The 12,778-nt window shown below is 50.6% G+C and overlaps 1 protein-coding gene across 1 annotated transcript in view; it reads right to left on the reverse strand.

Annotated features, from left to right (window-relative positions):
* KIF19 (kinesin family member 19) overlaps positions 1-12,778 on the reverse strand; it is a 33,989-nt gene that overhangs the window by 9,578 nt on the left and 11,633 nt on the right. Inside the window, exons 3-8 of the mRNA XM_006869606.1 lie at positions 7,566-7,676; positions 7,045-7,132; positions 6,692-6,828; positions 4,813-4,938; positions 4,446-4,640; positions 2,062-2,208 (exon numbers count right to left, since the gene is read on the reverse strand). Coding sequence (XP_006869668.1) covers positions 2,062-2,208; positions 4,446-4,640; positions 4,813-4,938; positions 6,692-6,828; positions 7,045-7,132; positions 7,566-7,676 — 804 coding nt within the window. The remainder of the gene's footprint in view (positions 1-2,061; positions 2,209-4,445; positions 4,641-4,812; positions 4,939-6,691; positions 6,829-7,044; positions 7,133-7,565; positions 7,677-12,778) is intronic.

Raw genomic sequence — 12,778 nt, forward strand, 5'->3', positions numbered from 1 at the left:
ACTCCCGTAAAGATTTACACCCTCGGAAACCCTGTACAGGGTCGCTATGGGTCGGAACCGACTCGATGGCACTTAACAACAACAACAACATACACTCGCCCCATACACACACTCACACATATACACACACTCATCCCGTACACACACTCACGTACCTTCACACACATACACATATTCACTTCACTCCTTCACGTTCATACATCCTCACTCTCACACACATTCACACTCACTCACACACATTTTCTTGCACACACATGCATACACACTCATTTCATCCCCTCATACTCACACATACCCACACACACTCTCAATACATATTCAAACACATAGCCTCACAGACACATATTCGCACATGTATTCACACACATACACCTACACTCACACTCACCCACTCACACAAACACACGCATACACCTACACTCCTGCACACACTCATACACTCACACACACGCACACACTTGAGGCGTGGCTGGGCGGTGCTGGGACTTGTCATCACAGAGACTCCCCAGTCCCCTGTCCTCCCTCGCTTCATCTCCACTTCCCCTTGTCTCTTCAGAACTTTCTATAAGGGTTGTTTCCCCATCCCAGACAGGGTCCCAGGTTTCCCCATCTCCACGGGAGGAGGAAGAGGAACAGGCTCTGTTTGGCTGGGAGCAGATCAGAAGTCAGCCAGTGTACATACCTTGATGGGGGAGGGCACCCTGCCTCATTCCTTGCTACCACCCCCCATGCAACCCCTAGGCCTCCAACTGTGGGCTCAGGGGGCTGGTCTGGCCCTGTGGCTGCTTTCTCCCTGCCCTGAGCTTGGCAGATCTCTGCAACAAGGCGCCTCATCAGAGGGAAGCATGTGGTGTAAACACGGGGGGAGGGGGGGGGGAGGATGTCAAGCCACCAGCTATGACCCTTAGCAAGTCTTGTCACTTTTTAAAATGGTCCCTCCCTCCCAGGGTTGGGGGGGGGCGGGCGCAGATGGCAGCTAACAAATGACCTGTAGCTAACTGTAGTTAGAGAAGCAGGCTTGTTACTAGCGTGAGACCTAGGAAAGGTACTTGGCCTGCTTGTGCCTCACTTTCCTCATCTACAAATTAAACTACAAATACCACACTAAAGCGAGTCACGTGAATGTTTTGGTTTCCGGCTGTATATACGCTGTCCTGTCGTCTGTTAGGTGTGCAAACAGTGATATGAAAATGTTTGAAATACCGTGAGAACGAGCAAAATGTAACATAGCAACTCCAAGCAAGCATTTGCTGTTCGAAAAATGGCCCCATACACTTGCTTGACAGAGGGCTGACACAAACCTCGGATTTATAAGAAATACTATAGGAGACGGCTTCAGAAAGTTTGCAAAGAAATACCATCATTGTTCAATTGCATTTTTCAGGAACTTTCTGAAGCCCTCTCATACCAGTGAAGCACAATAAAGACACAACAAGACAAAGCCTGCCTGTAACAATCCCTCAATTCACAGAGTTGTTGTCAAAGAAACAAGGTAGTAAAGGTGAAGTACTGAATGGAGAACCCAGCCAGGCCTGGGCACTAAAGAACGTCACTGTGCTGAAAAGCCAAGGGCACCCCTGCAAAAAAGGTGACCTCACAACAGCAGATTCCGTGGGTACGGTGCTGGTGAACTGGCCTACAAGTCTAGGCATTTCTTGGTTCCTCAGATCCAAAGTCCCCAGAAGTGTCAGCAACCTCTTTCCCGGCTGCCCAACCGTTGCCGGGTAAAATAAGTAATACACTCAGCTACATTTGAGTCTCAGATAAACAATGATGTTTTGGTACAAGCATGCCCCAAATGTTGCATGGAGTTCGCAGTCCTGTGTTACAGGATTGGCACAGGACTGCAAACCACAGGGTCAGCGGTTCAAACCTACCCGCTGCTCCTTGGAAACCCCATCCAGGATTGTCATGACTCGGAATGGACTCGATGGCACTTAACAGCAACCCCATACTTCTACTACATTTTCAGGTAGCTGCCTATCTGAGATTGAAATGTAATGGCATGCTGTCTTTTTCCTGCTACACCTGGGGACCCTCTCCTGGAGTGCAGCCTGGTACCTTCAGGAGCCGGGTGAGCTTGCTGTCACGATAGTTGATGTACTTGTTGCTGCTCCTGTCACTGAGCGCGTTGATGCAGTTGCCCAGGGCCAGCAGGGAGCGGTTGATGTGGGCACCCTCCTTCATGCGCTGCCCACGGTTCTGTGTCTGGGGAGCCGGGGACTTAACTGTGGCTTATGGGGCAGGGATGGGGTTCCTTTTCAGCTACCCCTGCACCCCGGAGTGCCCAGGATGAGTCTAGGTTAGGAACTACTTCTTCTCCCTTGGGCCCTCTGGGGATGCCACCAGAGGGCCTTGGTGAGTGGAAGAACTCTGAACAAGGCTGATGGCTGGCAACTTCCAAGTAGGATGGTGGATGCCCAGGTCTTGGTCTTTCCTGGGCCCGCCGGGCACAGCTGAACACATGGTGCCAGGAGTGAGAGAAGAGGGAGCCTGTGGTCCTCGTGCCCAGCCTCCCATGGATCAGCTGAGAGCCTGGCACATCCACAGGTCTCAGAGCACGGGAGGGCACCCCAGGCTTCCAGGCCAGGAGGGAGGGGAGAGGGCTGTGTGTGTGAGAGAGAGAATGGGTGTGTTACTGAGAGAATGTGACTGTCGGTGTGAGAGATGAAGGGGGTGAGTGTGTGTGAGGGAACACATGCGTGAGTGAGTACACACCTGGGGATTCTGTGGATGTGAGTGTGTGTGTACATATGCATGAGTGTGGGAATGTGAGTATAAGTACATGTGAAATTGGGAGTTTGAGTACATGAGATGTGTGTGAGAGAGCATGTGAGTGTGTGAACATGTATGAGAGAGCATGTGTATGGGAGAGCATTGTGTGGGAGCACATGTGTGCAAACACCTGTGTGCGGGAGAGAGCACTGTGTGCGAGCACGTGTGCAAGCGAGCATGCGGGTGCGGGATCACGTGTGTGTGGGAGCACGTGTGTGCAGGAGCACATGTGTGTGCAAGCACTGTGTGAGGGAGCACATGTGAGAGAGAGCACATGTGTGAGAGAGCAATGTGTGAGTGTGTTTGAGTGAGAGCATGTGAGTGCAAACATGTGTGTGAGTATACATATGTGTGTGTGAGACCATTGTCTGAGAGCATTGTTTGTGAGGTCATGTGCATGCATGTATGTGAGCATGTGTGAGAGCACACATGTGTAAGTTTGTGTGTGTGTGCATTTGTGCACGGGTGTGCAGGAACATGCATGTTCATGAGCTTACAGGAATGTATTGTGTTGAGCATGTGTATATGTGTGAAACTATGCATGTGTGTGATCATGTGTGTCAGCGAGCATTGTATGCACATGGGAACCTGTGTGCAACTGCATGTGTGAGTGCATTTTGTATTGTGCACATGTGTGAGAGCGTGTGTGAGAGAGCATGTATGTTCATGAGTTCATATGGGTGTATGTGCATGAATATGTGTAGGAGAAAGCATGTGTATGGGTTAGAGCATGTGTGAGAGCACATGTGAGTGGGCATGTGTGTGAGTGTGAGCATGTGTGTGAGTGAGTATGGATTTGAGTGTGGGGGTGTGAGTGGAGCATGCATGTGAATGACTGTGGGGTTTGAATGTGAGTGAGCATGTATGTGAGTGTGAGCATGCATGTGAATGAGTGTGAGGTTTGAATGTGAGTGGGCATGTGTGTGAGTGTGAGCATGCATGTGAATGAATGTGGGTTTGAGTGTGAGGGGGAGGGTGTGAGTGTGAGCACTACATCATTGGACAGTGGGATCTTTTCCTCTTCTTGGATCTGTGGGCCAGTGTCCAGTTGTGGCAGGGGGGAACTGTGGGTCTCTGGCCCAGCCTTTTGCACAGCTCTCCTCCCACCCTGCCTCCTGGGCCTTCTGGGACCTTCCTGGAGGAGACATGTGTTTCCCCCAGCCCTCTGCACATGCTCATACCTGGATCCCTGTTCATTCTTGCTGGCCACTGGCCTTTCCAGCATGGTCTCCAGTGCTCACACTGCCCAACCACCTCTCTTTAGCTGCCCTGCAGCAGCAGCTTGTCTCCTGGCTGATGCTGACTGCCCAAGGCTTCAGAGCCAGGCAAGCTGGGCTTAATGGAGGGACAAGATGCTGGAGAAATGGGTGCCAGGGGTTGACCCCTCTCCAGGGCCCGGCCAGGTGTGTCTTCGCTGCTTCTCCAGGGCCCTCCCATTTGTCTTCTCTGCTCTCCCATGGCTTTCTGCCCTTCTCCCCTTCCTACAAATAACCCCCCTTGTCTCTTCTTCAGGATACCCTTCCTTACCTGCTCCCCTTTTTTGCTCCTCTAGGACATTTCTGAGTCCCTTACCCTGGGACACCACTCACCTTTGCCCTGAAGGGAGACCCTCTCTTTACTTATGAAGCCACCACTCTGCCTTCCCCTCACCCTGAGTCCCTCAGGCTCACCTGGGAGGCACGTTCTGAGCCAGCCAAGTCAATCATGAAGAGGCGGCCTTGCCGCACCTCCTGTAGGATGTTCTTGATGCGGCTCCGCTGGCGCACGGCCACCTGGAGCACTGCGTGGGAGCGTGACGATGTCTGGTTGGCAGCCGTAGGCTCCTGGGTCCGCTGCCGGTTCCCCTTCATCAGCAGCTGCATGATCTGGGCATGGAGATGGGGTTCCGGGGACCCGTGGGGTGCTCCTGCAGGGACTTCTTCAGAGAAGAGGTGTCCCCAGGGCAGGCAGAGGCTCTGTATCTGACAGGTGGGTGGGGTCTGATTGTCCCCTCAGGTGGTGACTATCCCTGCCCCTGCCCCGGACTATTGGACTCACCTCTTTGGCGTTGATGGTAGATACTTCAGTGATTCCAGCCACCTGGATCACTCCCTTGGAGTCCTCTCTCAGCTCCAGGTACCCCAGGGCAGGATTCAGCAGGTCCCGGATCATTTCATTGTAGATCTGATGGGATGGGTGTGTTAATGGGAGACAGAGCTGGGCTCCTACCTTGCCCAGCTGGAAGGGATAGGTGTTCACACTTCCTGAGAAACCTTCTTTTCCATGGGAGGTGGAGGGAGTGTGGACTTCAGCAACCACAAGGGCACATTGGACTGCCAGAGCTGAAGACCCAGAAGCCATCAAAACCAAGAAGGAGATACTTTGAACACAGACTGGGCACTGGGATGGGGGCTCAACAAGACTTCAAACAAGTCTTTCCTGGTTCAATCATGGCTAAGGAATGGAAACCGGAACAGACCTGAATTTGCAAAATGTGACTGAAACAGGACAATCACCAGAATGGGAAAAATTATGAACCAACACCCTGCTAGAATCTCCCTCTCAGTAGACAAGCCCATAGCAATGGTCTCTTGATTGACAGAGTCGGAAACAATGGTGCCCGGCTCAAATATGGCGGCCAACTGTGTGTGTCCCTTTGAATGTGTGTAATTCTCCACAATACTAGCAAGAATCCAATCACCCACATCAGCCTCCTGAAACGATTCACTATGCCTCTTCCAAGAGTCTCTCATTCCAGGGCTTTGACGGGTCATTTTCCCCATTCCAGCTATTGTCCCATTTCACCCAGTTTTTAAAATTCAGGTCTGTTGTGATTTAGGTTCATCGATCACAATGAAACCCATTTGAACTGTTCTGAAGCCACTGGGACTCAGCCCCTGGGATCTAATCAATGGCAGGAACATCTTGGCCAGGTGAGGGAGTTATCAAAGGCCCTGTTTGAATAATGTCTCCCCAAGTATATGTTGTAAATCCTATCTATGTCTGTGGCTACGATCCCAGTTGGGAATAGATTGTCTGTGTTATGTTAAAGAGGCAGGACTAGTGGAGGGTGTGTTTTGAGTCCATCTCTGGAGATATAAAAGAAATTAAACAAGGGAACAGAGTTGGGATGAGATCAATCAAAGACACATGGAGATCTCCAAGGAACCAGGAAATAGGACCTTCCTCCAGAGACTTCGAGCCTCCTAGACTACGAGAAGCTAAAGTTCTGTTTGTTGAAGCCACCTGTGTTTGTGCTGCCTCTATTATAGCAGCACTAGATAATGAAGACGACCTCCCTGCTGGCCACTAGGCAACCCATCAGTCCCCTCCCTGCCCCCACAAACAAAGTCAGTCTTGCTGACTGGGGCAGCTCTGGCTGCCTGCCTTGAGCCTCCCCACTGCCCAGGTGATTATCACCTTGGAGATTATCAGCTCCTCTGAGCTGCCCGAGGGAGGCCAGAGCACTGGATCTTCTGCCTTCTGTCCTCCCTGCATGTCCCTTCACTGCCTGGTGAGCATGGGTTGGGGGCTGTGGCTCAGCAGTTGAGGCCTTCAGGTTGAAACCTGTCCCTGGAGTGCACGCCCTCACCTGTACCTCTGTGGTTGGAGTACCGGGAGTGATCTGGCAGATTGAACGGATCTGCTGTAAGGAACTGGACTATGAGGATGTAGGTGGCAGGGTGGATGGCATAATTCTGGGGTTTCCATGGGACTTTTAAAGCCACTGGGGCGTCCATTTGAATCTCTGCTCCTTCACTTTCTCTGTGCCAATGACCTAGTTTCCTAACCTTTCTGAGCCTCAGATTTGCATAAAGAGGGGCTTACTAGTGTGAATGTAGGAGCTCCCTTGGAAACTGCCCAGTAGCCTGCCCCTGGGAGATATCGGAGCTAGGGGACTCTTGTCCAAGCCTCAGCAACCAGGATGGAGACTCACCTCCATGTAGGACATGGATACCTCATACTCCATGTCATTGCTGGTCTCCTCGATGGCACGGAAGAGGTCATGGAGGGTGCGGGCATAGATGCCCGGCTCATGGTCTGTGCCCAGCATGGTGTAGGTTTTCCCGCAGCCTGAGCAGGATGTGGGTGGGGGATGAGTGCTGGATGCCAGGTTGCCCAGATGGCTGAGAGGCAGTAGGGAGGGGAAGGGAGGGAACTGGGGGCTGGGATTTCAGGGTTGGAGGGCCCTGGGTGGGGTTGGGATCAGCCACAACCTTAACTGCTGCCCCAGCTGGAGTTAGGTTAGCTTATCTCCTAAGACGGGGGCCCCAGGCCCTGGACCCTCACCAGTGGGGCCGTAGGCAAAGACAGTGGCGTTGTAGCCTGAGATGACCCCTTCAATGAGGCTCTTGGTGGTGGCCTGATACACCATTTCCTGCAGGGAAAGGGGGGCCATCGTCAGAGGCTGGGAGATGGGCGCAGCCAGCCCCCAACACGGAGAAGGTCTGTGGGGTGGGAGAGGACATCTCTGCTTTCATCCCTGGGGGACACCAGCCTGAGACAGAGCTCAGGACACCTGAGAAGCTGCCTTCCAGGGCCACCTCCTGGCCCCCAGCCCAGGGACGCATCACATATGCTTCAGGGAGCATCCTGCAGATGGGCAAGATGGGGGTTCCCAGGTGTCAGTTTCCCTGTCACTGTGCTCCACCTGCCACAAGGTCATCCCTCCAGCTTCCATAAGGGCCGACCATGGTGTGTTCCGTTTAGGCGTGTGCATGTAAGGGTGGGATGTGTGCACAGGTCGGTAGAGGAAACGTCGGTAGAGTCCGGGGCAGGGTGTTCCTGTGTGTCCCAGGCACACCCCTCACCTGGGTGGCAGTGAAGTCAAAGGCCACATCAAACAGGTAGGACTTCTCTCGGGAGCGGTGTACCCGCAGGATGTCGTCGGGGTCTTCCATGGGGTCCATGAGCACCACCATCTGTAAAGGGCCCGGAGAACAAGCTGCACTCGGAAGTCACAAAACCAGGACATGAGCAAGGAGAGGGAGGCCCAGACACTTGGGCCCTGGTTTTGAAGAAGCCAGCCCAGTCCTGCTGCTGGTGCCGAGCCAGGAGGTCCAGACCCTGAACACCAGGCTCTCTGGGAGTGAGGCCGGGATACTTGATCTCGGACGCCCAAAAAGGAAACTTTGAAGCAAATGTCCCCCACCATGAGGCACCCCAAAGAGGAAGCACCTCGGGGATGCCTCAGATCCCAAGGTGGGGGCTTCTAAACCATACCCCATATCGCCTCCACCCAACAGTGAAAACTACCACCTCTTCCCTGGCAAGACCACAACTCCAGGGGGAGGATCATCCTCATTCTCATTGTTGTTAAGTACTGTTCTGACTCATGGAGACCCTGTATAGGGTTTCAAAGGAGCGGCTGGTGGACTTGAACCATTGATCTTGTGGTTCAAACTGACCTTGCAGCCCAGTGCATTGACCCGCAGCACCACTCCCTTACAAATTAGGATACCAGGCAACATGGCTGTCACTTGCATGGGGTCCACAAGTGGAGGAAGCAGACCCCCACTGATTCCTCTTCCCCTCCTGATAGCCTGGTGTCATCTGTGACCCTGCCTGACATGCCCAGTCCACCTCATAGCTCCACACTGGCCTCAACCATTGGACAGATGAGAAGCAGGGCAGAGACCACATGTGGCTGAATAAAGCTGAGTGTCTTCATCTCCTCCTCTCTCAAGAGGGGACAACAGTCTTACCTACCTAGAGAGATATGGTCGATCCAGGAGAAGATGGATGTGATATTTGGAGTGACGATGGTCATCTACTACATGTGGTGCTCTAGGTTAAGCACTCAACCCCAGGCGGTTTGAACCCCAAGGTTGGCAGTTCAAATCCACCAGCTGCTCCTTGGAAACCCTATACAGGGCCGCTAGGGGTCGGAACTACTTGGATGGCAGGCACTTAACAACAACGCTCTTTGTTCAAGGGACTGTTGAGAGGGGGAGCAGGGATTGAGTCTCTCTGCATAATCCCCCTCCCTGGGTGCCCCATAGAGGTGCCCACTGAGAAGCATCTCTAAGAGCTGTCTTGTGCCCCAGAGCAATCAGCTCCCTGGGGTCCTAGCTGGGGCCAGACAGCAGAGGAAAACACACCAATGCAGTGTTCCACTCAAATGAGGGGGAGGACACTCCAAGGGGCTGGGACTGAGGGGGTGGGCAGACGATCACCAGCCCCTTCCCTTTCCTCTTTTAATAGGGGAGGAACCTCATACATGAGCCCTGGATATCCACAGATAAATGTAAAAACCTTCCCTAAAAGCCGAGACAGTAAATTCCAAAAAGGCAAGCTGAAGAGGATAGAGAGAAACACTGTTAACTGATGGTATATGGAGGGGATTATAATCAATGTAATGAAACAAGCTATATGAATGGTTGAATGTGAAACTGATGATGTGCCCTGTAAACTTTCACTCAATCCACAATAAAAACCTTTGAAAAAAAAAAAAGGGAAGGAGCAGCGAGGAGACAGAAAGTACAATCTCATACCAGAGTCCAGCTCACAGCAGTGGAGCTGCCCCTTGGGGTTTCTGAGTCTATAAATCTGTCCGGAAGCAAAGCAGGCTGCCTCTTCTTTCTCCCACAGGATGACTGGTGGGTTCAAACCACTGACCTTTTGTTTAGCAGCCCAGCACTTAACCCACGTACCACCAGGGCTCCTTTCACAAGTGAACAAGCATCACTAATAATTTCTGAGGCCTTTTACGTGAATCAGGAGAGGCTGGCGCCCACTCAGCGGCACCTGAAAGGAAAGGTCTGGCAATCTACTTCTGAAATACCAACCCCTGAAATCCCTATGGGACTGCTAAAAAGGGAAAAGACAAGCTACATACCGATGGGGAGAATATCTTTGGAAACCCTATGTGCCACAAAAACCTGATAACCAAAAAATAGATCTAAAACGTGGATAACTTAACAGCAAAAAGACAAACAACCCACTTATAAAATGGGCAATGGACTTGAATAGACATTTTGTCAAAGAAGACATTCAAATGGCCACTAAACACATGAAAAGATGCTCGGCTTCATTAGTCATCAGAAGTGCAAATCAAAATCGCAATGAGATACCATTTCACTCCCACGAAGATGACTGACATTATTTAAACCAAACCAAACAAAACACCAGAAAATAACAAACGCTGGCAGAGATGTGGGGAAATCGCATGCCTACCCATTACTGGTGGAAATGCTAAGTGGTCCAGCCTTTGTGGAAAACAGTGCGGTAGCTCCTCAAAAAATTACAAAAAGAACTGTCGTACAACCCAACAATTCCTCTCCTAGATATAAGAACGAACTTCACAAAATTCATAGAAAAATGGAATTAAAAGATAAAGGAATTTTTCCAAGAATTTTTTGAAGCCCCCTGGTGTATCCCAAAGACCTGACAGCCGAGGTTCAAACAGAGACTTGTCCACCAGGGTTCATGACAGCAATAGCCACAGTGGCCAAAATGTAGATACCACCTAAATGCCCATCAGAGATGAATGGATAAACAAACTGGTTCTTAGGCACAATGGACTACTACTCAGCCAGCAGGGTTAACAATGTGAGGAAACTTGAAGACATTGCTGTTAAGCGCTGCTGAGTCAATTCTGACCCATAGCAACCCTGTATAGGGTTTCTGATGAAGACATTATGCTAAGTCCTGAGTCAATCACAAAAGGGCAAATATTATATATACAACCTCACTTACATGAAAAGACAAGAAAAGGTCAAGGTATAGAGACCAGAGTTAATTAGTGGTTACCAGGGACGGGAGAGGACAGATGGCAAAGGAGAGTTAAGGAAGCATCGCATTGGTTGAGGGTAGGGTTGCATAACCAATTATTGTCATTGGTGTTGGTAAGTTGTAAAAAAGTTGAATTGGCAAAAGTTGTGCACTAGATATATTTACAACAATGACACACACACAAAAAATAGTGGCTGCTGAGGAGTCCTGGTGTGGTGCTCTGGGTTAATGTGCTGGACTGCAAAGTCGGTTTAAACTGCAAGGTGGCAATTCAAGCTCACCAACTGCTCCTAGGAAACCCTAGACAGGGTCACTTTGGGTCGGAACCAACTTGATGGCACTTAACAACAACAACAAGGCTGCTTATGTACAACCAATAACCTTAGGGTCATGGATTCATGGAACAAGCCAGTTAATTGATCTAATAATGTGTTTAGTGCTTCTTTTCAACCTCCTAGCTTGACGCACAGTGACTGGGATCTTAAAAGCTTGCAAGCAGCCATCCAGGGCACAATAATTGGTCTCGATTTGCCTGGAGGAACAGAGGAAGAAGGAGAGTCGGGAAGAGGAGGAGGAGATGGAAAGTGGGGCAAATTGCTTCCAAGAACAACTAACTTCCTCCTTCGCTGTGATGTCAGAAAAACTAGCTGGGATCCACCTACCATTACTGAATAGTGTGAGCCACTATTTCACAGAAGAATCCTGATCAAAAGGTACAAAATGCAAAATAGAATTTAAAATTCTTATGGACTCTAGACTTTCTGGAGTCCTGGAGGGTGGACGAGCCCCTAAAACCATTATCCTGAGATCATCTTTAAATCTTACATCAAAAATTCCCCTGAAATCTTCTTAAAACTGAACAACAGTTTAGTTTAACTAGTAAAAAAAAAAAGTCTATCTTAAGCATTATGCTTCTGTAACAACTATCTTATTGTTGTTAAACGCTGTCTAATTGGGAAGATAAGATGGGACTTTGGGTCAGTGGGTTTATGCAAATGTGGGAGGAGCAATTATGTGAATGTGGGCGTGGCTCTACAGCTTGAAGAATGTCCCCAGTGCCACTCAACGGTACAAGAAGAAACTGTTGAATTGGTGTATGTTTTGCTGTGTATAGTCTCAACAACAAAATAAATCAAATTTAAAGACAAAATTAAGAGAAAATCCCAGGGAGCATAGTTCTGCTTCGACACATGGGCTCAAAATTGGTGCTGATGATGTACGACTAAACTTGCTCCTAGTTATTAACCTCACAGGGGGAAACTCAGCCACCAAGTTGGGGCCCTGGCAGTCTGGCTTCTGGGCTAGTGCCCTGCCCCCCCCCACCATGGGGTTGTCATTCACACACCCACTGTGCTTCATGCTTTCCCACAGAGAGGATCCTGTGGGGTGGGGGGTAGAAGGGCCACCCATTGTGCAGCACCCATGCACACAGCCCCACTAAGTCTGGCCCTGTGAGAGGAGAGTGGGTCTAAGAAGTGAGCAGAGTCCTAATTGAGGGCAGTGAGGGTGTGGGGGCGGTCACCCTCCTCCCTTAGTTGTTCCCCTTCATGGGTGAAAGGGATGGAGAAGGTGGCACGGAAGGCAGAACGCAGACCCGGAAGCCGGCTGAGCTCCAAGTGTGCAGAAACTCCACAGCTCCTATCGCTGGGGTCTCTCTGGGTCAACCCAAACCAGATAAAATATTTGGGAAGCCCAGTCCCAGGCCGGTGATAGCCTTGGGGTTCGGACACACCAGACTCGCCTCCCTATTCTACATACAACTGACAGCAAAGTCCCTGTTCTTGGCCACCTAGATTCAGGTGTCTGCTCACAGCACCTAAACTGACATAGACCCGCCAGTCCCAGCGAGGCTCCTTCTGGGATTCCCAGGAACGGATGGCTTCCACAAAACCCCATCGCATGCACGTGGGGTTCTAGACAAGCAGGAATCTGTGTGGGGAAAGAACAAACTTGACCTGGGCCCCATCCTTGAAGGTTATTGTTTAGGTGCCATCGAGTCAGTACCAACTCATAGCGAACCTATGCACAACAGAACAAAATACTGCCCTGTCCTGTGCCAACCCTACAATTGATGCTACACCTGAGCCCATTACTGCTGCCACATGGGGCAATAAAGACGGAACACCCAAATTGCTCACTACAGATTAGTAAGTAAGCACAAGTAGGCCCATGCTTACCTTGCTTACTGAATAATGTGACACTGTTCCTTCGCTGCTTACCAAGGTTGGGTAGCAACCATGAATTAAGTGTGGGGAGTCTGAGCCTGTTACCTGGGTGACTACCTGTCCCA

Source organism: Chrysochloris asiatica, unplaced genomic scaffold (genome assembly GCF_000296735.1).
Source record: "Chrysochloris asiatica unplaced genomic scaffold, ChrAsi1.0 scaffold00132, whole genome shotgun sequence".
Classification (NCBI taxonomy): Eukaryota; Metazoa; Chordata; class Mammalia; order Afrosoricida; family Chrysochloridae; genus Chrysochloris; species Chrysochloris asiatica.